Source organism: Cinclus cinclus, chromosome 8 (assembly GCF_963662255.1).
Source record: "Cinclus cinclus chromosome 8, bCinCin1.1, whole genome shotgun sequence".
Lineage (NCBI taxonomy): Eukaryota > Metazoa > Chordata > Aves > Passeriformes > Cinclidae > Cinclus > Cinclus cinclus.
Genome location: NC_085053.1, coordinates 4647548 through 4674623, shown reverse-complemented (window position 1 = coordinate 4674623; position 27076 = coordinate 4647548). Strand labels below are relative to the sequence as shown.

Below are 27076 nucleotides of genomic sequence, written 5' to 3'. Positions count from 1 at the left end.
AGTTTGTATACAAAGCACACAGGACTCTAGATCCTTTTATGGGAAAATGGAGTGTGTGAAGTTCACAAACATTCTTTTTGATCTTTTACCCTTGCAGAAACCCTTTGCATAATTTTTTTAATCTGTCCTTCATCACAGTTTTCTCAGCCTGTGGTGAATGATTTAAGCTAAGTATTTGTACCTAAATATTTGTTTTTCAGTTTCCATGAATTTATTTATATTTTATTACCATAACAAAAACCTTTTAAAACATTGTTGACTCTGCCTATGTCTTGCTGGCATATATAAATATATACATATATGTGTATAGATATATATATATAAACATATAAATATTGCCAGCATTGTGTAAATGTCCAAATTAACAATTAGAACATTATTCTAAATATTCTTAGATTCCTACACTAGCTGGTGCACTGTTGATTCTTTGCTGATACATTTAAAAGTAAGGTGGTAATTTCCAACTGTTTCCCAGTCAGCATCCAAGAGCAGCAAGGCAGAAGGAGCTGAAATTGCCACTGCTAATGGAAACACTTACACTGTTCTTGGAGTTGAAGAGGCAGGAAAGACTGACATCACAGAGAGTTATTTTAGAAAATATGAAAATGAAGAATCACTTCCTATGTACCTGAAATATGTACTTCTCACAGAAGCCATGTTTGTCAAGCTGAATAAAAGGTGAGTAGAAAAAATTTCTATTCTTTCTTTCTCTTTATGTAATAGACAAATTTCAGCTATTTAGAAGAAACATTAGACTACAGAGGAAAAAGTTATCTAATTACTGTTATATAGGTAGATATTTATATATCTAGATACTTAATTATAAAATTATGATCATAGAATTATTAAGTGATTCCACTTCTTTAATTGATACCAATGTGAGAAAATGTTTATATTGCTTTTTACCCATGGCTGTCAAAGCACCAGAAAAACATTTACCTTTACAGGACATTCATATTTTATGGAAAATTATTTAGTGAGAAAACATATTAGAGAAAGACAAGTAATTTGCCCAAATACCCTGCAGAGCCATGAAGGTAAAATGCCTGATACTCAGCAATATGCAGCTAGCTCAAAAACTCTACCAGTATTGTGCAAATGGTACTGAAACTGTACCTTCCTATAGCCAGAAGCTGAATTCTTAGAAATAATATATTCAATTAATTCTTATTTATTATTTACTATTCATCACTGTCATATTTCTTTTTCAATCATAGGATTTGCCTCTGCTTTTTTGAACACTTAGAGAAATGGTTTGCAGAATCCTTGTTCAACTCCTATGTCTTTGTAGCTGCCAAGAAAGAGGAGCTCAATTCAATACTTCTGCTGCATCTTAAGTTGCACCAACAAAAAAAGGAGGAGATACAGACAAATATTTACCATGCTCGAGCTGGTATTGAATTTTTTTTTTGTATTCTGAGCATCACATGTCTTTGTTTAGAGATGGTCTTAAGTGGGCCAAAATCTGTTTCAGCATTAATTGACTCAGTAGTAGAGGACAATAGAAAGCAGTTGACTGTCTATGAATTCCCAGCATTTTATGCTACTCACATATTTTTAAAATGACTTTTATTTTCTATAGCTCTTCCTGGTTTGTGCTGTGTTATTTTTGGAAAAATAAACAGCAGTGCCTTGATTTACAGCTGGATTGTAGATGTTGAACGTTCTATTGTCAATATTTGTGAAGCTGCATTCACCTTGAAATTATTTAACAAGAGTTTGTGGTGTACAAAAAAATATTTTAAAATTGTTGTGGAAAAAGGAATTAGCAAGTTGGGAGAGCCAAAATGTCAGGGCCAAGCTTCTGAAAACACGAGAGGAAGGATTTAACTGTGAAATATCATTGAGCAGCTACAGAGCATCTTCTAGTCAAAACTCTTTTTGCATGGAAAGTGTCAAATTTTTATGGTGAGAAAAAAAAAAATCGACAGGTTTGTTGGTCTTTAATACATAAGCTAAAAAATTCTTCTTTGGAGAACAGGCAAATAATATTTCAATTTCCCTTTTTCTGCAAAGAGGAGAGGTGCTTCTTCTGGCAGCTTTCTTGAGGTGATTGACTGGCTCTTGATTTATCCAGCTGTCATTCCAGAAGAGAGACCAAAACTTGATTTTTTTTCTTTCCCTCACAAAAACAGGAAAAGTGGATTTTCCATTAAAAAATAAAACCTTTAGTTTTGTTACAAGACTGAGAGCAGAGAGATAATGGAGATTTCAGCAATGATCAAAAATAAAGGAAAAAGAATGCCTAGAGCAAACGATGCATTTGTGGTTAAATGGATTGGGAGCTGTTAAGGATATATGTCTTACACAGGAGAAAAATCAAAAAAACAAATTGCATGTATATAATTTGTATGGTTTATCTACTGCTCTGGCTTTGTTTATTTTGCTGCTGCTGCTGACTACAGGCTGACTGGGCATTGTGATAGCTCACAGTAAACAGGGAGCAATGTCCCTATTGAAAACTTCTTTCTTCTCAGTGGAACTGTCGCTTCACAAAGAGCATCTTGATCACCACTCTGCAGTGCTGGCAGAAGGCCTGAAAAAGGAGAAAGCTGAATTCCTCAGATTTTCAGACCAGCTAAATAGCCTCAACACAAACTTCCATTCCCGAGTCCATAACTTGGAGTCTGACTTGCTCCATGCCCCTGTGACTGAGCAGTAAGTGTGCCACTGCTGTTGCTGTGAATCCCCCTCGTTAAATACTCCTGATTGCTGTCTGGGATGGTTATGGTTTGCATTCTGAACCTGTTCTGTATGTCATTGCTCTTCAATGAAGACTACTTCATAAAACTTGAAAACGTGAAGAATTTCTTTCCCTGAAGAAATTAAAATCAGGACTGAACACATGGAAATTTTCACCTCCTTCTGAGGTGCTGGCAGTCTTTAAGTAGAAAAGATGCTTCATCTGTTTAGATTTTATCCAGTTTACTGAATGTGCATGATAATACCAGTTGACTAGTTGTTTTTGAATTAGTCAATAGTATCAGCTGTTGCTAATACTTTCCATGGGTTTATCCAAACTATCCCAGCTCAGGGAGTTGCTTTGAGAGTTATAAATTACTTTTGAGTCCTCAAATTTTTTCATGTCTTTACAGCCAGCAGTTGCTGAATCATCATGTGTGTTCCTCTTCAGACATGTTATCCCTGTCTTTTATTATTTGCTGTTAGGTCAGCTTCTTCCAGAAACAATCTCGAATCAGAGCTCCGCAACCATCTGGAATCTATCAGGGTTACTGTGAGAAGTTACCAGCAGCACTTGGAGGAAGCTCTAGGAAAATTAAGGGATTCAAATGTGGGTTTTCTCAAAAGTTGCAGGTATGTAGATTTCATGGATGTGTTGTTTATAAATGGTGACCTAGTTCTAGGAATCGGTGTTTGTTGCATAAGCAGAACAGTAAAAGTGAAGTTTATTTTCTTATTAATCTAATTTCCTGTTTAAAAAAAGAAATGTATCTTGTTAAACCACAATTATTATGCTGTTTTCATCACATTTGTGTTGATATGTATGTTTCAGGGCTGTTTACCTAAAATAGTCTTGGAGAAAAAGATGCCTCACAGCCAGTTGTTTTTATGTTTGCTTTCAGATTATTTTCAGAGGTTGGTGACTTTTCTTCTGAGGAGTTAAAGTTTTTCAACAAGTGTCTTCAAAAAGAAAGTAAGCAAATTGATGCCTTTGAAAGTTCAATCAAGACAGATGTGGAGAAAGTAAAATCGAGCTGCTTGGAGCAGGTATGCAGAATTACATTATTTCAAATTATGCTTTCTATTGACATATTTGATGTGATTTGCAGTCAGCCTGCTTTCAGATTAGAACTCTAAGTCTGTTCTGTTTGGCAATTACATGATGGAAAAAATTGGTTAGAAATGGCAAGTTCTATCATTTAAGTTTTAAAAAGTGAAAAATTGTCTTGTCCTCTCTTTTGTTTCTTACATTCTTAAAGGCTACTGAACTTTTCAAACAGTCTGAAAAAAAGTTTGCTTCTCTCTCTCTGAGTCGAGCCTTCATGGAGAAGTTCCATCAATCTTTGAGAAAGCTACGACAGCAAATCAAATCTGAGGTACAAACAAACATCAGAATTTTGCTTAAATTCATTATAATAATTTTCTTTTATACTTTTGAGGAAATTTTGGCTGAATTCATAGTGGACAAATATTACATGATTTTTTATGTTGATTTAAACATGTTTTCTGTCACTATCCACTTAAAAGTTTATTTTTAATACTGCTTCAACTATGCTGGAACACTGTGACTTTGCAGCACATTGAGTATGTACATGTGAATTCACCAGCATTTTTGTGTGGTGAAGCAGTTACTTTTGTGAATTGCTGTTTTCAGCTTTTCCTCTCAGTACTGGGATTTGCAACCAGTTTTTATCAGTGGTTTGAAAGTGGAGCCTCTGAAGCTCCTGTGAATGGGGACTTGACTTCTTCAGTGTTTGCTTCTGCTTTAGGTAGTGAATTCCAATTTACAGTCAGTCACATTAAAGTCTTACCTGGAAAAGCTCCAGCAGAAGAGAGATGCTTATGTTCATTCTACTGCAGATAAAGAGGTAACTTCTAATCAGCATGAAATGGTATTTAATTTGACTTGTTATTAATTGTTATTATTTTGGCATAAACTAATATTTTTGAGGAAGATTTATGTTTCCTCATATTTGGGACTGGGCAGAAACACAGAATTTTTGCTCAGAAAGGTCCTTGTCTTGGATTCAGCTGGGATAGTTATTTTCTTTTCAATAACTGTTAGACTGTTTTGTTTTGGATTCAGAATGAGAATGGTGTCGATAACTCAGTTTTAGCTAAGTTGTGTTTATCCTAAGTCAAGAGCTCTTTTTTCCTTGTCTCCTGCTCTGCCACTGAGGAGGTTCACAAAGGAAACTGGGAGGGAGCATAGCTGAGACAGGTGACCCAAACTGACCAAAGGGGTATTCCAGCCCATGGAATGTCATGTCCAGTCTATAAAAGGGGGAAGTTATCCAGAAGGGCCAGTTTGCATTCAGGAAGGGGGGTCTGGCATCAGTCAGAGGTGGTAAGCAATGGTATTGTGCATCACTTGGTTTTCAGTCTTTATTATCATTATTATTTACCATTATCACTGTATATCGCTTTACTTTCAATTATTAAACTGTTATTATCTCAACATACTAGATTTCCTTTGATTCTCCTCCCCATTCCACCAGGGAGAGAAGGAAGGTTGAGCTACGTGGTGCTTAGTTTCCAGCTGGGTTTAAAACCACAACAGTCCTTTTTGGACAGTCAGTACCTGTTTTCCTGGTTGCCAAACCAAAACCTCAGCCTCTTATATAATCTCATTGCTTCCATGTATGTGTACATAAACTGGTGACAGAACAGGGGCAAATAATGTTGTTTGCAAGAGTCAGCATGTTTGAAAAGGTTAGAACAGTTTGTTTAGTAAATGCCATCTGTATTTTCAGGCTTCAACTTCTGAAGAATTGTATGACTTTGCCAGAGAGGTGTTGAAAGAGCTAATAAAGAGGAGCAAGTATCTTGATTGCTTCTTAATAAAAGCAAAGATCCCACATGCCACTGTAAGATAACATTCACTTTCTCTGTATTTTATTTAATATTGAGAGAATTTTCATGCCTACATGTCTTAATGGCTTTTCAGAATTTGTGCTTTGAATTTTCAAATGAAAAAAGAATCTGCATTATGCCAAAATGTCAAAACCACTGTAGCATTAGGACAGCCTTTTTAAGAGGCTGAGTAAATCACCAAGTTTACAAAATGCTCAAGAGAAGCATGGCATTGCAATGAGTTGCTCAGTTCTTCACAAGAGTTGGTTTTCGAGGTGTAGCACTATTCAGAGGTACATATTTCACGGGTTTCTTTAAATTATTTTTTTAAAAAGTCCCAAGTGTGTCCTGAAGGGATTTTGTTTTTATCAAACAGGTTGTGTTTTCTTTCCTCTCTTTTCTGGAAAGTCTTTCTTTATTGTGTAATCTCAGTGGATCATTGTTTTAAGAATATATCCTTAAATACTCTTTATGATGATTATGAGAACCTACTCCTAACTGCTTTGAAGTGTTTTAGAGCTCTGTAGCTGTAAAAACATTGTTGTTTGAATGACAAAATAATTCAGCCTGTGAAGCAAGATATTGTCTATTTAGAAAATCTGCTCTAGTAGTCAGTCATTACATGGAATGCTTTCTCAAACTGCCTGCTACAGTCTACAGAGCTTCATTTGTCTTCCCATTTCAGGAGGACTTCACCACTCCTGACACAGATGGGACATTGCAAGAGGATTTCACCACTCTTGACATGGATGGGAGGTTACAAGATTTCATTGCTCCTGCTGTTCCAAAAGAAAGTCTCAGAGATGAGAGCAAAAGGATGGTGATGGGACTGGATCCTGAAAAATTCCCTTTGTTAAATTCAAGCGGAATGGATACATCAATATTTGATGATTTGGCAATAAGTGTTATCAAAAATTTAGCTGGGTAAGTATTTGTTTGCCTAAAGGTATTTTTTGGTCCTCGTCTTTATTTATATTTTCTTTGCTCAGAATTAGTGAATAGACTATTCATAGGTAATACTGCTACATATTTTCTGATTAGTCTAACTTTAAAACTTAATCTCGCTGAGACTGCTTTCTTTTTACAGCCAAGATTTCTCATAGCCAAAAATACCCCTTTGTGAGCAATAAGTGACATCTAGTATACAATGATAAATTTTAGGTATTTATTTTTTGTGTTCTAGAGCCTTATTTTAGTTCATAGGTGATTACCTGCTACATAATTGACTGAATATACATAGTGTAAAATGAAGAGTATGGCAGGTGTTTGATTTCCAAGTAGTATTTTAATGCAGTTTTGCTTGTAGAAATTCCAAAATTCCAGTCAAACAATAAGTCCCATTAAATTACTTCTATATACACTGTCAGTTGTAAAAGTAACCCTGTGTGTTAAATATGAACTCAGAAATTTAACTCAGCACATGACAGGAATAGAAAACTTGCCTTGTTTGCTATATAATATAGTACAGAACATAAAAATGACAGGATATTCAGTAGTACTTAACTCTTTTTATTATTTTCAGATTTGACCTATCAAAAAAATCCCGAGACCTAAATCGGGGGAAAAATGGTCCAGGTGTGCCTGTATTTCTTTTAAAATTTTCTTTTCATCTGAATTGTAGTTCCTGGAATTTTACTGCACAGGTCTAGCATGGTCCAGGCAGTTGCTTCTATGCTAGGAACTCTGAGATAGTTGTGTTGATAGTTCTCAACTCTTTTCCTGGACATCTTTACTTAGATTAAGATGACTTTGGTCTCCTAAAGCAATGAAAGCTGCAGAATGAGATAATAATGTTATAAAGAGTACCTGTGATAGCAAAAGAAAAACAGGGTCAAAAGAAGTGGAGCAGAAATCATGAAATATATAGGGAACCAGGGATTTTTCTCACAGTGCATTATATCTACTCAAAGGTGAGCAGAGGTAACTCCAGATGCTCTCTACCTAGTGTTCCCATTTCCTCATCTCTCTTCTGCAGACCTGAACTCCTCCAGCCATTTCCAAAGCTTCCACATTTGCAAGTCCCTATGACCATTCATAGTATCCTATGAATGTAGCCCATTCATGCTCCTTATTGGCCTGTCTCCAATTTGCTTTAAATCTCTGACATCTACCATGTATTTTCTGTGACATTCCTGTGACTCATGCACCAGCACATAACCTTTATTGCTGTTGCCAATTTTGGGTTACTTCAGGCCTGTCTGACAGAAATTATTGTTCCTGTACTTGTCCCCTACATATTGCAAAGAAACATTATAGAAATAATAATACAAAATATATATGCACATAAAAAGTACTTGAGTTGGCATTTATGTAATATTCTTCTTCTTGCCTTGTCAACATAAGCAATTCTCCAAGTAAAGAAGAAGTTATCTGATGCACATTCTCAAAAGTCTACTAGCAAGAGGTCATCTCGGGATGAAACAAAGCAAAAAAAAAGGTGAGACCCCTAAAAGGAGGAATTACACTTGAAATATTCTTGTGCAAAAATTTACCTAAACTTTGTCTATTCATTGAAATATTCTTACTGCTTATTTGTAGTAGCCTTCTTTCCATCTACTGCTCGTCACTTGGAATCTCTTACCTATTTATGTCCACATGATCAGCTTTGTGGGTGTTTTCCCCCAGTTTTTGACTGGAAAGATATTATTCTTTTTCTCCTTCATCTGCTGCCGTTTTCTATTTTGAAGTTGTTGAAATATGGACTAACCCTTAAATCAATGTGTCTGAATTTTCAGGTGTGTCTAAATAGTTTGTCTTCAGCTTAGTCCACAGATTGATGAAATGAACTACTGTAATAGTGAAAGCAACAAAATAATTTTGAACAAATGAGAGTTTATAAGAGAATTCTGAGAATCTTTTTCCATCAAAATACTATCTTTATATTGTCATGGTTTGGGAATAGTATTCTCCAGTTTTGTGCTCCTACCAAAAGGTCACTCCCCTTTCCCTGCAGCAGCTGGAGAGCAAAACTGGAGGCACAAAAGGTGAAGATGAGGTTGAGATAAGAACAATTTACTAGAAACAGCAATGAGATAAAAAACGAACAGTAACAGCATTAATGCTAATAGCAAAGTGTGCAAGAGAGGCAAGCGATTCACACCCTGACGTGACTTGACTGCTACCACATTCCCCAACCGCAGAGACACTTCCACCCACCCCCACAATGATGAGAGGTGGTAGAGAATGACCTCCAGGTGCTGGCCAGACCCCCTCCAGGCTACTGCAGAAGTTAACCCTGTCCTGGCCAGAACCAGGACACATAGAATACTAGTTCTACAGTTATGTTTTTTCCAGTTTTTGTTCAGTTTCATGTCTGTTGTATGACTGACTAGCTCAAATAATCAGCCAGAGAAGGAAAACACTTGTGGATAGTTTCAAATTAATGTTTTTCCTTCCAGTGAAAAAGGCAGAAAATCTCTTACCAGGAATGAGAGATCCGAGATATTTGGAAAGAAGCCTGTAAAGTCTGAGTAAGTCATATATTTCCAGAACAAGAAGTTAATCTATAAAAACCCTCTGTTGTATGTATGTATATAGGTACATATGTATGTATATATCTGTCTGTCTGTCTGTCTGTCTGTCTGTCTATCTATCTATCTATCTATCACTGTGACCTATGGAGTTCACCACTGAATTTTGAGGTATTTAGCCTTGATATTTATAGGTCAGAGTACTTCCAGAACAGTTCCTATTTGCAAAATAATAATAGTGAAGATATAAGTCATCTGGGTCATTCTGTCTAATGTCTGAAGTGGGGGATCTTATTGGACCCCATTTTATACATTTGTAAGAAGTGGGTGGGGAATGTGAAATAGTCTCTCTTTCAATTATTTTCACACCTAAGAAGAGAAATACATTTTATGTCTTCATTATTGTGATCAGTATTTCATTACTTGGGATAAACAAGGACCAAACAGGTTTCATTCACCTTTTTTAAGAGAAAGCTGTACTCTGTAGAACTGAGGTATTTTGTGCATGCCATACAAAACTATTAAAATTAAACCTTAAGATGTTTGAGTGTTGGGGAATTTTGTTCCATATTGTATTTCAAAATAATTCCAGTAAATGTCTAGACCCACCTTCAAAACTTTTTGCTTTATATAAAATACATGGTAAGCTCTCTGGGCACAGGAATCTGGTTAAGATTGCTTTTTTGTGATAGTGATGTAGCAGTGCTCCCCAGTGAGCAATTAAAACAGCTCCTTGTCCTGGCTGCATCTGAAGAGAATCTGTGCTAATGTGGGGGAAGGTTCTTAGGCATGCTACATATTGGTTGGTGTATGCTGTGAAAAACATACTAAAATTAACTGGAACAAAATACTTGAAAAATAGTGAATATTGCCAGTTGATTATTTAATGGTGTGATCATATTTTTAAATTTTTATTTTTTTTTGCTTTTCAGTACTTTTAAGGGGATTATTATGAATATTCTCTGGAAGGGTAACAACACCTTGGTCTGCCTCGGTGAGGTAAGGAAATGTCATGTTCTTTAGTCAGTTCTGCTTTCATAGGTGTACTGTTATGAATAATTTGATTATTTCAATGTTTGGCAGACTGTCCAAAATTTTCCTTTCTTCTCCTACTGTTATATACCTAGATGTGACATGTTTAAATGTGTTATCAACATTTTTTCTGGTTTATCTTTCCCTTTTGCAGGAGTTCTATGGAGAAAAGAAGAATCCTCATATGGGAATGCTTGAAGATCTTCCAGACACATTTGAACATTGGGCAGAAATGCTCAGACTGAAACTACTGTCATACCAAAGACAGACAGATGATTACTACAATTTCTGTCTTAGAGGTAAAGTCATTCAGTTAAGACTTGCATTTTCTTGTGCATGTAATTTTTCAGTATGTAAGCTGAAAATTGCAGTGACCAAGAATTATGTTTTTGTTATAATCCATCACACTCAGTGGAAAAACTTAGTTGACTTTGCTGGAAATTGAGCTAATTGTCTTTTTTAGGTATTATCAGCTACAAAAAGTGTAGCAGAAAGGCACTTGACTAAGTTAAAAGACCTGTACAAAGTCACAAATCTGAGCAAGCTTTCTCAAAGCTTTGCACCTAGAAAAAGGAATGTCAGGAACACAATCTCTGTGAGAGAAAATTCCACGTTGTTTGTGTCATATACACACCCTGTCTTTTCCAAAAAGAATTTTCAGATCAGCTGAAGTGGTTTGAAGAGGAACTCTCTTCTGTTTCCCAACTGGTTGTGGAAAGTCTTTTGAAAGAGCATGAGCAGAAACTCAGCTCTTTTACTGGTCATATTCAGCATCTCTTCAACAGCCAGCTGAAAGAGTGGGAGGATGGGAAGGTATGTATCATGGACATACTGGAATGCTTTTTAGTGTAACCAGTGCTAAGTGCATCAAATGGATAAAATTTTATTTTTCTCATTCTCGCTGTTTGCTTCATCAGTTCCTTCTGAGCTGACCACAGATGTAGCTTCTGTGTTTGCAGTTATCTGCAAATAACAGATGTAGTTTCTGTGTTTGCAGAATCTGCTTAGTTCTCCTGGAAGCTTTGTATTTTGTGGAACTCTGTCCCTTCTCTCCCAGCTTGCAGCACTTGCCTGCCTCTTTCTCATCTTCTCAGCTCTGCCTGTCATCTTACTCTTGGATTGTCAGCTCTGTGAGGGCTGTGACCCTGTGGTATGGCCAGAGAGCTCCTACTGTATGGGTGCACTCCTTTGTGAGAATTATGATGTAGGGAAAATGAAATACTATTCTTTGCCATCATTCATAAAAGAGGCATATTTTGTCAAGTAATATCAGAACTGAGAACAGAATCATAATGGAGATCACGCAGAAAATGCTATGCTGCAATGTCTTGCAATTATGTCTGAGTATTAAAAATTAGGTAAAAATTACAAATGTAGAGATACAAAATATATCCACTTGGTAGAAGAGATGATTTTTTTTGTTGAAAATAAATCCCAAAGTGAGACCAGAGGCCAGCAGAGAGGCAATTTGGTGCATATTGCACTGCAAATCTTATATCCAGACAGCCAAGAGGTAGCTCCATTTTCCTTTTCTTTCTGAATACCTTTATAGAAAATGTTTGTGGTTTACTTCTTCCTTTTTATGGCTCATAGTACATTCTTTACTGAAAGCATTTCTTTCTTACATATTTCCTTAAAGACTATGCACTGGAGAAAATTACATTACTCCCTAGGACACCCAAACAACACTCATCAGCTGGAGGCTTTATGCCAAGAGGAAATAAAAAGGCAAAAAGATCAAACTGATGGTGTTCACCTCAACACAAAGTTGCTGCAGGTAACTTTGAAGTCCTTGCTTAATGTGAACTTAAATCTTGCATTTGGAAAGGAGGGTGTATTTTTGGACACATTTTTCCTCCCCATCCAAAGGAAACTTGAATACTCTTTCAGTTTTAGGTAGTCCTGTTCATATATTGCTAAACTTTTAAGTGATGTATTGTCATCATTAGATCAACATAGAAATAAATATATCTGCACACATATAGGGGCTTAGATACCTTGTGGAACTTACTGATATTTTGTATCATTCATAGAACCTACTGGCTATGAGCTTAATGGTAGGTAACAGTGTTGGCTCTGGTGGTGGCATCCTCTGGTTAGTTCTCTTACTTTCAGACAACAGATGCCTGGAAGAGTTTTCTTTTCTGTGCATTTCATTGATGCAAATAATTGACAATTTTCTACACAAGATTAAGAACTGAAATAAGTTGCATTTACAGGAGAGATTCAGGAATCAAAATATTTTTCCCCTGTCACCCCCTGGGTAAATTGAAGGTTGGTTCCCCAACATTAAGGCCCATTGTTTAGTTCTCTCAGGCCACTTACTCCAAATTCTACACTGTCTGCAGAGTATTGGTATTTTTAATTCCAAAGTAGTATCTCCTTCTACTCCTAGCTCTGCACAGAGACACAGAAACACAAATATCCTGTTTGAGAATAACATCTGGCCTAAGCACTTCCACCCAAAATACCTGAATTCCAAATTTATCTTCTCTTTGGCTAGAAGCTGGTTTTATCACATTTAACCCAAATGTGTAACTACTAGGTACCAATACACAAAACAGTTTTTTGAATTTTAGATTGTCAATTTTGGGATTGTCATGGGTCTTCAGAAAAGGCAAGAGCTGTTGTTGGTTGCTGTAAAGGTATTTGTAGAGGCACATCAGTTTCAGAAGACAGAGAGTCCCAAGTGTTGGAGTCCATGCTAAAAGCTTTCAGCACAGAGTCCCAGTTAGGGGCAGAAGCAGCTCTCTGGTGCAAGGTCTTGAGAACAGCCCAAGTTGCAGCAGCAGCTCCTATCTTGTTCCAGGCAATGATGATGGTGGTCCCCAATGCATGGGTACTTATTTACAAATTATCCAATGAGATAAAAACACGAATCTGAAGCATTCCTTCTAAACCTATTAGAATTCTAGTTCTAGTATGAAAGTTTATGCATAACTTATGCATATAGTCTATCTAGTTACACAAATAATTCTATCTTGTTCTATCTAAAGAATGTAAGCAATATTCTTACTATATTTTTATGTTTTTGAACTCTCACTGAAGCTTGTTTTTTACACCAGATTCTCAGGCTTTTGCTCTTTAAAGCGCTTAAAACATATTCTTACTTACTTAAACTTAGTTACTTACTTAAAACTTAAGCTTACACCTCAATTTCATGTATCAGTGGCTTAATATACTTTAATTTACCTAAAGGTTTTAATTTGATTCCTGTATTCTCATCTCATTCTGAGGAACTCAGAGAGACCCCTGTTTTACACACTCCAACATTAGATAATCAGGCAATTCTAAGAATACTGCAGAGACACTTTGAGACCCTTTTATATACAACTTTGAGCCTTATGTCTGTTATCTGCAGAATGCCAGGGTTTGATGTTTTTCTGGTCTTTTGGAGCCAAGTTAAAAGGAGAATAGATAAAATTATAAATGGAATTCCTCTCACTTGTTTTCAATGTTGCAACAGGATTGTGCTGCTGAGTGTGCTCAGAGCTTTTTTTCTGCACTGGCTGCCCTCACTGAAAAGCTCCTCTTGGAACTAGATGAAACCATCACTGCTGATGATGTAAAAGTGGCAGGTAAGAAAAGAAGAGATTGCTTGTTCAGGCCTCCTCACCCTTGTCAAAGATGGAAGCAGAGTGTCCCAAGGAAGAGGAGGCTTTGATATGCTATCATATTTTAAATTTTAAAATTTTCATAATAAAGCACGCAAAGCTATTTCTTGAGTGTGAAGAGCACTGAGCTGCACAGTTACACCAAAACAGTTGTATTCTTGACACTGTTTTGTTTCTGCTGAGCACATCTTCTATTACCTCCCAGGAACTGAAATACCTACAGAGAAGATGTTGACTTTAAAGCATCATAAACAAGCTGGACTTCCTCTAGGAACCTCCAAAGTTCAACAGTTAGTCAAACGAGGAAGGAGGTAGTATTTGGAGATACTGAACTCTGTTCTGTCTGATTCCTCTGCTCTGAAATGATAACAGGCCCTGTCCTCATAGTCTTTTGCTGCACTTGTTGAAACTGCTCATCATTAGTAATGTCATTGAATGGGGTAGTTTGAGTGGGCAATGATTTTAAAGAAAGAATTGCAATGGATCCAAATAAAAGTAAATTACATATAGTATTATAAAACAATACCATGCCACTCCTATTGCTATGCTACTTGCCTGTCATTGGTTATCAGTTCATTACATTCAGATCTATGAATAGTCTGTGTATTGTCATTCAGAAGAAATGAATTCTGTACTGTGGATAGATGCTTTAAAAGAAAAAGGTGGTTGTACTAAATAAAGATGTTTTTAGGGTAAACCTTTTGTGGAAAAAAAACCCCATTGATCTTTGGCACCTTAGTACAAGTAACATGAATTAGTATGATCTGTTCTCTTTTCTAACTTCTTTCCTCATGTGTTTTTTGACTGGTTTGGTTTTTTATAGGTCTTGGCCAGGAATACCCAAGACTACTCTTCCTGGCTCTCCAGACTATATTCTATGCAGAGGAACTGCATCAGTTTCAACAGCTAAGACTACCCTGGGCCATCTGGCAGTGGTGGATGCAAGACAAGCTGCATATAAGGTGGGTCTGTGGGGAAGGACTCTTGAGGCTGCTGCTGTTGGGGGTTTGGTTTTTTAAGAAGACAATTATAGAATCTTAGTTTGTGTGTAAGTTTTTAACATACACAGTGTTTGCAGATCTTAAGGCCCTATTATCCGTGTTAGAAATCCTTTCTTGTGTCTGTTTCTTTGTGATGCTGTCAGAAGCAGACAAGGTTGGTTTCTTAGGGAGTCTTCTTATTCAGGGACATGACAAAAAGGAATTGTTTCAGCAGAGAAGCATGGATGGTGTCAGAAACAAGACACTGCATTTTGGCAGCATCGTAGTTCCAAAAGCAGCTGTGCCCCAGTGCCATTCCAGTCCTGCTTTTCACTCACCTCTCTGAAGCCTACAGCTCTAGCCTTAGATCACAAACACTGATTTTCCCATAAGAATGAAGAGCTGTAAAATACTTCATACCTATCTTATATCCGCAGCGATCACAGATGACTGTGTCCACCATAAAAATGATCACTCTTTCTTTCTTCATTAACTCTGTCAAAAGAGTGCAGACAACTCTGAGCCTCTGACTGGTACAGACAATTGTTTTCAAAACAGCAGTGCTCAGCAGTTAGGAGAATACTTTTATATTAAATCACTTAGAGATGTGTTTATGCATCTGATCTGGAAGTAATTGTAATCCCACGGACCTAAATTAACTTTTAAAAAATACCTGTTTTTAATAGGGGAATGTAAAATATACTGTCAATGATGGCAAATGACATCAAAACTACCAATTTGCATGTGTGTTTTATGTATCTAGTTCTAGTGCCCAAGAACCTGATTACAGCACAGATTTGAAGGGGATATGGTTGTTTGGATACAAGTGGTATAATACAAATGGTTAGGTAAAAGGACTGGATATAGAGTGCGCACACACCACAGGAGTATTTTCCTGCATGTGTGTTGCATTAGAAATACAGTCCTTTATGTTTTGGAGCATGGACTCTTCAGGAATATTAAAGTGCCTTGAGGTTTTTATGGTAGTCTATAAGTTTCTGTCTAGAGGAAATAACTTTTTGGCAGTTTTGTAATAGTTCACACTTTTGAGTTAAGAAGCTCCAGCAAGAACCCAAGTGCATCCTGTGTTGGAGATGCATACTTGGGTGTTGAGAGAAGGCAACTCCCTACTCTTAGGAACTAATGAAAGTAAGATGAAGATTTTGCATTTTAGCAAAATTTAAATATTGCTGGTAATTTAATTTCAGAAGTCTTTAAAAGGAACACGGAAGGAACACAACTAATAGTTAATTATTTATAGAGTTCTATTATCAAAGGCAAAACATAAGTGACCTCTATGCAATCTGATGACACAATGGATCAGGACTTGGACTTAGGCAAATAAAATTATATTTCATCACTTCTAATTTTGTCCTTAATTGTTGGGGTTTTTTATATAGAAATACAAAAGTAAAGTTGAACAGATGCTTGCCCAGATCAAGAAAGAAAGTGCAGCTCAGCTATTGGCAATTCAGCGTTGGAATGATTGGTGGGAAGAATCTGTCCGGAAGATAAAGCAACTCTACATCTGAGATGAGTCAAATTTTACTGACTTTTGTTGGTGTAAATTGACATGTTTGTATGAATGTCACTGATATTTTTCTTTCATCTTAGAAATCTGTTGCATTGAAAGAAGCTACTTTTTGTCTTTGTTTTGCCGTTTTACCACTCTTGTTTCCTTGTATGCAGTCTTAAGACTACTACTATACTCATCTTTACAACTTACATAACCACCTGATTTGACTTACAGTATCATCTGGTACCATTCACATGTGTTTGTGCACATGAACCTTCTATGCAAAGGCACTGAATGTGTATTTATTAGCAGAGTTTACAGGATTTTGTTGCAGTTTTGCTCATGTGAGTTGGTTTGGTCTGAAAACTCTCCAAGGCATGGATGAGAACTGTACCTAAGCACCCTTGCATCAAGGCCCCTTGCCCAAGCACTTCTGCACAGAGACCTCTCATTGGAGATGGCCAGCCTGAAAAACATATACATTTTATGTTGTCTTTGTTCAACAAGCTTTGACTTGCCTACCCTTCCCATTCCTTGCCTTTCCTCTCCCACTTCTATCTTGTGTTGCCTACCACTTTTTCATTGCTATGCCTTGCCTGCCCCTCCTTTGCCTTGCCCCTCTGTTACCCCTTACTTTCCTTGCCATGCTTTGTTCCTCTCTTGCCCCAGTCTTCTCCCTCCCTTTTCCCTTTTCCCTTTTCCTGCCTTGCATTGACTTGCCCCTTGTATGCCACTCCCTTGCCTTGCCTTTCTTTACCTTGGTCCTCTGATTTGCCCTTCCTTGCCTTTCCCTGCCTCCATCCTGCCCCTCCCTTGCCTTGCACCTCTTGTGTTTTCTCACCTTGCCTCTCCATTGTGTTTCCTTGTTTTTCCTTGCCCATCCCTTGCCTTGCATATCCTTGCCCCCCATGACCCTCCTTGCATTGCCTACCCTTGCCCCTCCCTTACTTTAGATTCACTTTCCTTTTTTTGCCCATCCCATGCTCCATTCATTGAGATTCCACTGTATCACAATGGTCTCCTTGGTTCCAGAGTGTCACGTTGGACCCTGGGTTCCATGACACTCCAGTTTGTCACAATGGACGCTTGGTTCCATGGGGTTCTGCAGTGTCACAGTGGTGACAACAACTTTTGTTGCACAATATCACAAAAGTGTCCTTGGTTCTAAAGTGTCACAATGGCTCCTTGGTGCCATGAGGCCCTATAAGGTTGCAATAAATGGACAGTACCATGAGGTTCTGCAGTGTAGCAATGGTCTACTTGGTTCCACAGTGTGACACTATACCATTAGTTCCATATGGTCCCACAGTGTGACATTGGTCTGCTTGGTTCTGCAATGTTACAATGGCCCGTTGGTTCACTAAGGCCTCAAATGTCATAATAGGCACTTGGTTGAATGATGTTCTGAGGTGTCACAATGATTTTCTTGGTTTTACAGTGTCACAACAGACCCTGGGGTCCACACAGCACAATAATGTCAGAATGGACACTTGATTCCATGAGGTTCCATAGTGTAACAGTGGTTGCAATGGATCTGTGCGTGGAAACGAAGGACTTCTGGACAGCAGATCAATGTGATTATGCAGAAGCTGATTTGTTGTTTACTTTAAACCCTACTTGTACCTTCTAAACCTACTGTTCACATGATCATGCATTTTTTGATTAGCGCCTCTCTCTTGTCCATGCACCTTGCATGAGCTTTGCAGGTAAAATGATTGGTTGCAGTCTAGAGCATGACCACACACCTTTATCTTTGTTCTTCTAATCTTGGTATTCTGTTTTTCAGCTTCTCTCCCAGTTTAGCACAATTTATGTTTCAGTAGCCTTGATGAGTTCCAGAATGTTTGATAAAACTGCAGAATAACAGCTAAAAACAGCTCGGCTGGAGCACGTGGTATAAACAATGGCCTAAGCTGTTCAGATGCATTGCAACATCCATGGTTCCATGAGGCCCTGCACTGACACAATACACCCTTGGTTCCATGAAGTTCTGAGGTGTCACAATGCTGTCATTGGTTCTGCAGTGTCAAAATGGACCCTTGGTTACATGAGGCTCAGTAATGTCACAAAGGACCCTTAGTCACATGACACCCGTCTGTGTCACAATGACCCCTTGGTTCCTTGTGACTCCTCTGTGTCACAAAAGACCATTGGTTCCATGAGGCTCCGTTGTGTCACAATGGACTGGTGGTTCTATGAAGCTTTGCAGAGTCACAATGGACTTGGATACACAGGGCACCACTGTCACAGTGGCCTTTTAGTTTTATGAGACCCCTCAGATTCACCACAGACTGTTGGTTTCATCAGTTTCTTTAGTGTCACAGTGCTCTCCTTTAGTCTGCTCTGTCAACAAGGGACTCTCAGTTCCATGAGTTTCCCATTTGTCACAACTGACTCCTTGGTTCTCCAGTGTCACAATGGACACTTGCTTGCATTAGGTCCCAGTGTGTAACAATTGAGCCTTGGTTCCATGAGGTTCCACAGTCTCACACTGGACCCTTGGTTGTATTAGGTCCCTCTGAGTCTCAGTGGATCCTTAGAATCCTGAGGTTCCCTAGTGTCACAATGGTGTCCTTGTTTCCCCAGTGTAACAATGGACCTTTGGTTACATTAGGCCCCCGAGTGTCACAATGAGCTCTTACTTCTTTGAGGCCCCTCAGCTTCACACTAGTCTTTTGGTTCAATTTGCTTCTGCAGTGCCAGAATAAACTCCTTGGTTCCACAGTGTTACACTATACCATTAGTTGCATGTGGCCTGCAGTGTGACATAGGTCTGCTTGGTTCTGCAAAGTCACAATGGCCCCTTCGTTTGCTGAGGCCCCATAATGTCACAATAGTCACTTGGTTTAGTGACGCTCTGAGATGTCACAATGGTCTCCTTGGTTTTACAGTGTTACAGCAGACCCCAGGTACCATAGAGCATCATGATGCCACAAGGGACGCTTGGCTTCATGAGGTTCCATAGTGTTAACAGTGGTCTCCTTGTTCCACGTTTCACAAGGGACCCATGGTTCCATGAAGCCATGTAGTGACACACCCTTGGTTCCATGAGGTTCTGAGGTGTCACAATGGACCCTTGGTTTTGATGCCTTTAAGTTTTAGCTTTCATCTTTTTCAATTCTGTACTGCATTAGTATATAACTCTGATCTTCATATAAAGTGTTAGCAAGTTCTCTTCACAGTTTAGACAAAACAATCCTTTTCCAGCCCAAGGACCAGGGACACTGATGCAGCTTCAGGCGCAAAATGTATAAACAACAGCGAATTGAGGAGAAAAACTGAGAGGATGTGACTTCATAACCTTCATAACCTTGGACAATTAACCCCAATATGTAAATGGACCAAAACTTATCAAAGTGTGAATACTCGTGACCCATCATCCCTCTTGGGTGTAGCCTCAGCCAGGCTCTTATACTGCCCAAGGTATGTCCTGTGAAGGCCTTTTTAATAAATACCTACTTTATTCCTTTAACTCTGTCTGGACTCTGGTCTAGGTAGCCTCTCAAGGCATCAGTTCCATGTGGCTCCACAGGGTAAGAATTGATTCATTGGTTCTGCAGTATCACAAAGGACCCTTGGTTATACAGTGCCCCTCTGTGTAATAATGAACCATTGATTCCATGAGGTCCTATGGTGCCACTTTGCCTTTGTTCCATCACAAGTCACTTCGATCCATAAAGTCCTGCTGTGTCATAGTAGATCCTTGGTTTCATTAGGTTATTTAGTGTCACAATGGTCTCCTTTTTTTCAGTGTCACAATATGCTCTTGGTTCCATGAGGTTCCACAGTTTCAAAATGGTCTTCTTGGTTTCGCAATGTCACAATGGTTCCAAGAATTTCCTCAGTGTCACTATGGTGTCCTTTGTTTCATAGCATCACAATGGTCTCCTTGGTTCAAAAATGTCAGAATGGACCCCTGGTCCCATGAAGTTCAGGAGTTTCACACGTCTCCTTGTTTCTATGATGCCCATCAGGGTCATAATTGTCCCTTGGTTCCATGGGTCCCCAAAGTGTTAACAATGGTGTCCTTGGTTCTGCAGTGTCCCAGTGGCCTCTTGGTTCCATGAGCAGGTGGATCAGAGCTCCTGCACTCTCAGCAGTTGGAGGAGAGGCCACAGGGACAACGTGCACAGTACCATCACCCCTTCTGTCACCACATCAAGCCCAGCCCGACACCTGTTACTGTGCCTGTTACTGTCCCTGGTGTGTAACACCTTCCCTCAAGTCCGTACACGTGCAGGTGACCAAGTCCAGTGTCAGGAGCAGGGGCAGGGCTGGTTCCTGGGGAACCCCTGGGGCAGGAGGCTGGTAAGGATTCCTCTCAGCCAACACCCTGCAGCCCCACAAACACAGTGAGAAACCCCACAACCCCTCATGCACCTCACACCCACCCCTGCACCGCCCTCTCACCCTTCCCAACCCCTTCCTGAGCTGCGTGCCCTGCTTGTACCACACCTCCCACCCACACTGCACCCAGTGACCTCCCCAGGGGTCTCTGAGGGCCATGGAGTCTGAGGGCTGATATGGTTCAGGGACCTAGAGGGGCTGTGAGAACTGTGGGGACTTTTGAGGGCTGCAGGTGATGTCAGGGTGTGTTGGTTTGACACAGCCTGGTTTTTGGTAAGTGGGGGAGCCACAGGGGCAGCTTCTGTGACAAGCTGCTAGAAACTTCCACCATGTCTGACAGAGCCAAACTCTGATGGCTCTGAAGACGGACATAGTGCTGGTCCAATTAGAGAGACGAGTAATGCCTCTGTTGTGACATACTTAAGAAGAAAATCAAAACAGTGCAGATGCAGTTTTTTTACAGGGGTGGTGAAGCACCGCTGCCAGGGGCCATCCCGGTGTGGCTGGCAGCAATGTATCGCTGCAGCCACCACCATCTCAGCGTGGCCTCTGGTGAACTTTGCCTGCCTGGCCACCCCTAGCCAGCTGCGCTGTGGGCAGAAAGGGCAGGGCCAGCGGTGACGGCTTCTTCCTGGCACCTCACATGAAGAGAGATATTCAATAGCACCAGTGCCAGGGTGGCTGCCACTGCCTGCTCGGTGGCAGCAGGGCCTCCTGGCCGGCAGCAGAAACATGATGAGTGATTCCCCAATGCAGAACTTAGAAGAGATCAACTTCTTGGCACTGCAGGGTCTTGCAAGAATCTTCAAATTGGTGGAAATTGACAATGGTACCTACAAGCAGCAGTTTTTGCTCTAGTTAGAGAAGAGGAGGAAGTGAGGACATGTGAGGGAAAACAACATGGAGACACCAACGTCAGTGGAAAAGAAGAAAGGGAAGGAGGTGCTCCAGACGTCACAGCTGAGATTCATCTGCAAGCCATGGTGAGTACCACAGTGAGACAAACTGTCCTGTTGTAATGCATGAAATCCATGGGGGATGCAGAGATCCACTCACGGCCTGTGGGAAAAGTGCTCAGGCTGGAGTGGGTGGATGCCAGACAAAGCTGGCTTCTAGTGAGAGACCTGAATGAGAGAGGGCCCTTGCTTCAAGAGACAGAGAAAGAGAGGTCTTGCTTCCAAACTAGAGCATCCTATCCTTAAAAGACTACACCCTGTGGACAAGTGACCCATGCCACAACAGTTTTGCCTGTGAGAGGAACCTCATGGCATAGTAGCAAAAAGACTCCTCTCCCTAAGTGAACAGAAAAGATCCCAAGTGATGAACTGACTAAAACCTCCACACCTTGTCTTCCTGCGCTGCCAGAGGAGAGGGCAGAACTGGGGGGGGAAGGTGCTTTAAAGGCTTATTTTTTCTTCTTGTAATCCTCCTCTGTTAATAATTTATGTTACACCTTTAAATTTGAACCTGTTTTGCCCTTAGAGTGTTTTTTCCTCCCAATCCTTATCTCATGAGCCCTTCATTAATCTTTTTACCTCTCCTCTGCCTAACTGCAGCAGAAAAGGGAAAGCTAGCGACTCTTGATGGTGCCTGGCATTTGGCCAGTGTCAAATCACGACAGAGGGCTATGGGGTTTGTGAGTGCCATACAGTCTGTGACACCTGTCAGGTCTGTGAGACTCGAGAAGGCTGTGAGGGCTATAGGGGCTGTGAAGGCTATGTGGGCTTTGGCGGGTGGGATACTGTGAGGTCTGTGGTGGTTGTGAAGGTCTGTGTGGGCTCTGTAATCTACTGGTGCTATGAGAGCTATGGGGGCTATGAGGTCTGTGATAGCTGTAGGTGCACTGAGAGCTTTGTGGCTTATGAATGCTTTGGGAGTTTGAGGTCTATGGTAGGTGGGAAGGTTATAGGGGCTTGGAGGAGTATAAGGGTGATGGGCTGTGTCAAGGCATATGTGGGGTCTGTGGGGACTGAGATGTCTGTTTGGGCTATGAAGTGTATAGGGGCCGTTGGGGCTGTGAGGTCTGTGAGGCCTGTGAAGGCTCAAGGGCATTGGAGGACTATGGGGTGTGTGAGGTCTTTCACAGCTTTCAGTTCTGTGGAAAAGCTACAGGGGCTGTAAGGGCCGTGGGGCCTCTCAAGGTTATGGGGTGTGTGATGGCAGTAGGGTCTGTGAGGGCTGATATGACACTGCAGGCTTTGAAGGCTGTTGAATCTCAGTGGGCTGTGGTATTTGTGGGGTCATTCAGGGCTATGGGGGCTGTGGAGGCTGTGATGGCTATGGGACTTTTGAAGTCTGCAAGGATTGGGTGGGCTATGGGTCCTGTGATGTCTGTGAGGTCCATGAAGTCACTGAAGGCTTGTCTCAGACATCCAATGGAATTCCATTCATTCGTGCTTCAGTATGACTCAAGGTCATATTGTCCAGGCTTCTAGTAGTTCTTCATGTCCTCCCCAGAAATCTCTGTGTTTGAAAGGAGATCCCCCAAAATAAGCACTGTTCTTCAGGAAGACCTTTTTGAGCTCCTTTTTGAGCAGAAGAATGATTTTGCTCTTGTGTTTGACAGCCTTTTCCTACATCTCAATAGCACAGTCACATTTTTTGCAACACCAAATTGTCTCAAGACATTTTGGGATGCTTGGAATGCCTGTGTGTGTTGTGGTAGGTCATAAATCACTGAATTTGTGAATTCACATAAATTTATGAACTATCACGAACCAAGATTTTCTATAAAGCAACTGTTTGCCTCTGTCTCCAGCTCACTTTTTTTGCAGACAATTATTATTCCCAGCTGTGTGTAATATCACCTTATTGAATTACATCCTCTTTAGTTCAGATCTTCCAACTAGTCATGATTTCAATTCCAATTAGATCTTTCAAAATGATTATAGTGCTCACCTGGACAGGATATTCTCCACAAATATGATAAGAATATTCCGTATCCTATTCCCTCACAGAAGTAATTCAGGACTTGGGATGGAAACATCTGGAAGACTAATTGCAAACAACTTGATAATACCTTTGAGTGCCATTTTCTAAGCCAATGCTACTTGATTCTGCTTAGGAGAGCATTAGCTGATATATTGTCAGAAGCCTTGCTGCAGTCAAGATTGCATAGTTTGGTTTTGAGATGTTACTGTTGTTATTAATCTTATCAGCCAAGGCCTTACTTATTAATTACTAATAATTTCTTCCACTGATTTGTCTGATACAAAATGAAGCTGATTGGCCTCTGACTTTCATTCTTTTCTGCCTTAGGGTAGGCACTGTTTGCTTTTTGCTGGTCTCCTGGATCCTCAGTATTTTTTCTGAGTTCTCGAAGGGAATTGCTAATAGCCTTCAGATTACTTGACCATTTTTCTAAACGTATTGTCTAAAATTGCAGATAATCTTTGTAAGCATCTTAAATAAATAGTTTCTTTCTGTAGTTTAGCTTGATCATTTGTTTGTATGTTTGTATGTTGGGGGGTTTGCATGGTAGAATTAATTCTCTTCATAGTGGCTAGTGTAGGGCTGTGTTTGGGATTTGGACTATTCCCCTCTAAATAATCTGGTTAGAGCTGTTCTTTTCCTTTTTGCCATTATCCAAATATTGTCACTAATTCTGTACTTTATGTCTCTTTTTTCCTACCTAGGCTTCCTGAACAAACTCTCCATTTCCAATAACCAATTATGACCATTTATTCATAATTCAGGTTATGAATATAATGACTTTCAGTTCCTCCTGTTTATTACCCACATATATACACCAGTGTGCAGTGCCTGGGTACAGTGGCAGGGACACTTTCTTACTATTATTTCTCTACTGTAATAATAAAATAATTTTTCTCCTCTCCCCGAATTCTTCTGCTTTCCTCTATGCTTTTGTGGTTTATCTGTACCTGTGGTGTGATAAAAGTAATCCAGAGAGCCTGCTTGCTTTTGTGTGTGTGTGTGTGTATGTTTGTGTGTGTGAGAAACGGTCTCCTTTGCCCACTTGCCTTGTCAACTTTGAGAGAGGCTTTTTACGACAGTTCAGCTCAAAAAAGACCATGTAACAAACCAACCTCTCGACCTCAGTGACAAGAAAACAGCCTAAAATCAATGCCCACGTGGGCAGTCTGGCTGTCCCAGGGGCAATGGGACACAAGTCACTGGCTTTTATGCTGAAGTTGTTTTATTGAAGCCTATGATCTGACATTCCTTAAGATTTTGCTGAACCACATCCAAAACGGGGAGAACACAGACAAGCTGTATTGATGCTGTGGTTAATTTAAATGTAATTTGTTTCTCACACAACCTAACAAGACAAGTTGCCATAATTTAAACATATCTTATTTAAACATAAACAATGGTGATATTTAATTAAGCATAGATATTTCCTTTTTAAATATTTGTTTAACCACACCAAAGCTATAAGCAAACACAATCTACCACTTGGCGAGACTAAAGTGTACAAAATTTGGGATACAAAATCTGAAGGCAAACTTAACTAGTTTTCTTTTCTAAAGAGCGCTGTGATTTATAGGTTGCTTCCATTGTCCTTCAGTTGTGGGTGAGGATTTTGAGATTTTTCAGTGCCTGCTGGATGCTGACAGGTGGGAGAGAAGCATATATCAAAATCAGTGTGGGCAGCAGCAGAGGGGAGAATTCTGTCCCTCTGCTCAGGTGAGACCCCACTTGCTTCCAGCTCTGGGGTCCCGGCACTTAGGAAGGACATAGACCTGTAGGAGCGAATCCAGAGGAGGCACAGGGATGATCAGAGGGGATGGAGTACTTCTGCTGGAAAACAGAAGGCTTGGGGGCCACCCTTTGGGGTGGCCTTTCAGGATCCGAAGGGAACTTACAGGGAGAAATTATTTACAAGAGCATGTAGTTCCAGGACAGAGAAGAACTGCTTACCACGAGAGCACGGTTAGATTAGATATTAGGAATAAATTGTTCCCTGTGAGGGTGAGGAGGCCCTGGCACAAGTTGCCCAGAGAAGCTGTGGCTGCCCCTGGATCACTGGAAGTGTCCAAGGCCAGGCTGGACGGGGCTTGGAGCAACCTGGGATAGTGGAAAGGTGTCCCTGCCCATGGCAGGACGGTGAAATGAGATGGTCTTTAAGGCCCCTTCCAACGCCAACCCTTCTAGAATTCCGTGTTCCGGAGGGGGCAGTCCCGCGGGGGCCGCACAGGAATTCAACACCGACAGGAGGGCAGGGCGAGCCCAGGCAGCCGCGAAGCCCCTCGGGCTCCCCGGGCTCCCCGGCCGCCGCTGCCGTCCCTCCTTCCCTCCCGCCCTCACGCCGTGTCAGCCGTGCGCGCGCACCCGCCCGCCCTCTCGCCGCCGGAATGTGGGCGACGCTGTCCCGGGCCTGAGGCGGCTGCGCGGCCCCGCCGGGCTGGAGACAGCGGCAGCGCGGGGAGGACGGCCCGGCTGCACCGGTGAGAGATCGGGACTCTGCCCCGGCCTGCCCCGCCTGGGCGAGCGGAGCGGAGCGGGTGTCGTGAGGGGCGCAGGCGGGGAGGTCGCCGCTCCCTCAGGAGGAGGGGAGAGGAGAGGAGAGGATGGGAGGGGGAGCCGCCGGCCCGCCCTGTGTGACGGGTGATAGTGCCCGGTGACCTGGGGTGGCTCCTCCGCTGGCCGCGGGCCCTCCGAGCGGCGGGGGCGCGGGGCCGTGGTTCCGCTGGTTCGTGTCGTTTGGTGTTCGTCTGTGTGCGTGGAGTTCCCTGGGCAGCGGCGCTCCGGGAGGAGAGGAGTTCCTGAGCACAGCGCAGGATTTAAAAAATGAAGTTGTTTTCATGGTCAGGAAAGCGAGCGAGAGCGCTGTGGAAGCGTTCATCTCCCTGCCTCCTCCGCGGGAAAAGTGAAGTCACTTCCCAAGAGCCCAGACTAGCAAGCTGCTGTCCTAAATTTGTGCCGTCTGCGTGCGTCGTTTTGTTTTGGGGTTGTTGTTTTTTTTTTTTTTTTTTTTTTCCTGATGGTTTGTTTTATTTCTAGTGGTTTGTTTTATATTTTAAGCCCTCTTCCAGTCTCTCCCGACCTGTGAGCTGGTACAAAAATTCTTGTCTTTAGATAAAAGTACTTGAAAACGTGCTGATACCATCTGAAGCAGGTACGGCACTGAACGAAGTGGACTGGGTGACTCTCCCCGTGTGTAAGTTCCTGCAGTGTCGGGTGTACTTTGCTCCTGCTGTCACTCTCTCAGAGCTGTGTTGCTAAGGTTTGATAGTGCTCTGAATATGTCGTATTCTACCACATTTCACAGCTGTGTGTTTGTGTGTATCCATCCAGTGTATGCCTAAGAGGGGGAGGAAAAAAATCAAAATGTCAGTTCTTCTTTAAAATTGAGAAAAAATCAGTGACAATTAAGAAATAATGTGCTTAGGAAGCATTGCTTGTCTCTGTCACTTTTGAGCTCTAGACACACAACCACATTGTTTTTCAGCTAAAAGTTTCAGCAGGGCAGGTGTGCTTTCAGTTTCCAGAGAGACGATTTTGTTGACCATACAGGCAATATTTTATTATCCCTTTACATGCAGAAAAGGTGCTGTGGCTTTATTTAACCAAACCTTTCTGATACAGGCCAAATTCTGGCTGCCTGTCAGGCCACCCTGG

General features: G+C 40.9%; 1 protein-coding gene across 1 annotated transcript in view; it reads left to right on the top strand.

Moving 5' to 3' along the window:
- CCDC180 (coiled-coil domain containing 180) overlaps positions 1-16163 on the top strand; it is a 28164-nt gene extending 12001 nt beyond the window's left edge. Inside the window, exons 17-36 of the mRNA XM_062497624.1 lie at positions 476-678; positions 1218-1393; positions 2478-2658; positions 3169-3315; positions 3585-3729; positions 3942-4058; positions 4452-4550; positions 5436-5549; positions 6221-6459; positions 7058-7104; positions 7891-7972; positions 8934-9005; positions 9938-10004; positions 10192-10336; positions 10690-10850; positions 11677-11814; positions 13504-13615; positions 13857-13962; positions 14475-14613; positions 16032-16163. Coding sequence (XP_062353608.1) covers positions 476-678; positions 1218-1393; positions 2478-2658; positions 3169-3315; positions 3585-3729; positions 3942-4058; positions 4452-4550; positions 5436-5549; positions 6221-6459; positions 7058-7104; positions 7891-7972; positions 8934-9005; positions 9938-10004; positions 10192-10336; positions 10690-10850; positions 11677-11814; positions 13504-13615; positions 13857-13962; positions 14475-14613; positions 16032-16163 — 2622 coding nt within the window. The remainder of the gene's footprint in view (positions 1-475; positions 679-1217; positions 1394-2477; positions 2659-3168; positions 3316-3584; positions 3730-3941; positions 4059-4451; positions 4551-5435; positions 5550-6220; positions 6460-7057; positions 7105-7890; positions 7973-8933; positions 9006-9937; positions 10005-10191; positions 10337-10689; positions 10851-11676; positions 11815-13503; positions 13616-13856; positions 13963-14474; positions 14614-16031) is intronic.
- Positions 16164-27076: the final 10913 nt, after the last annotated feature.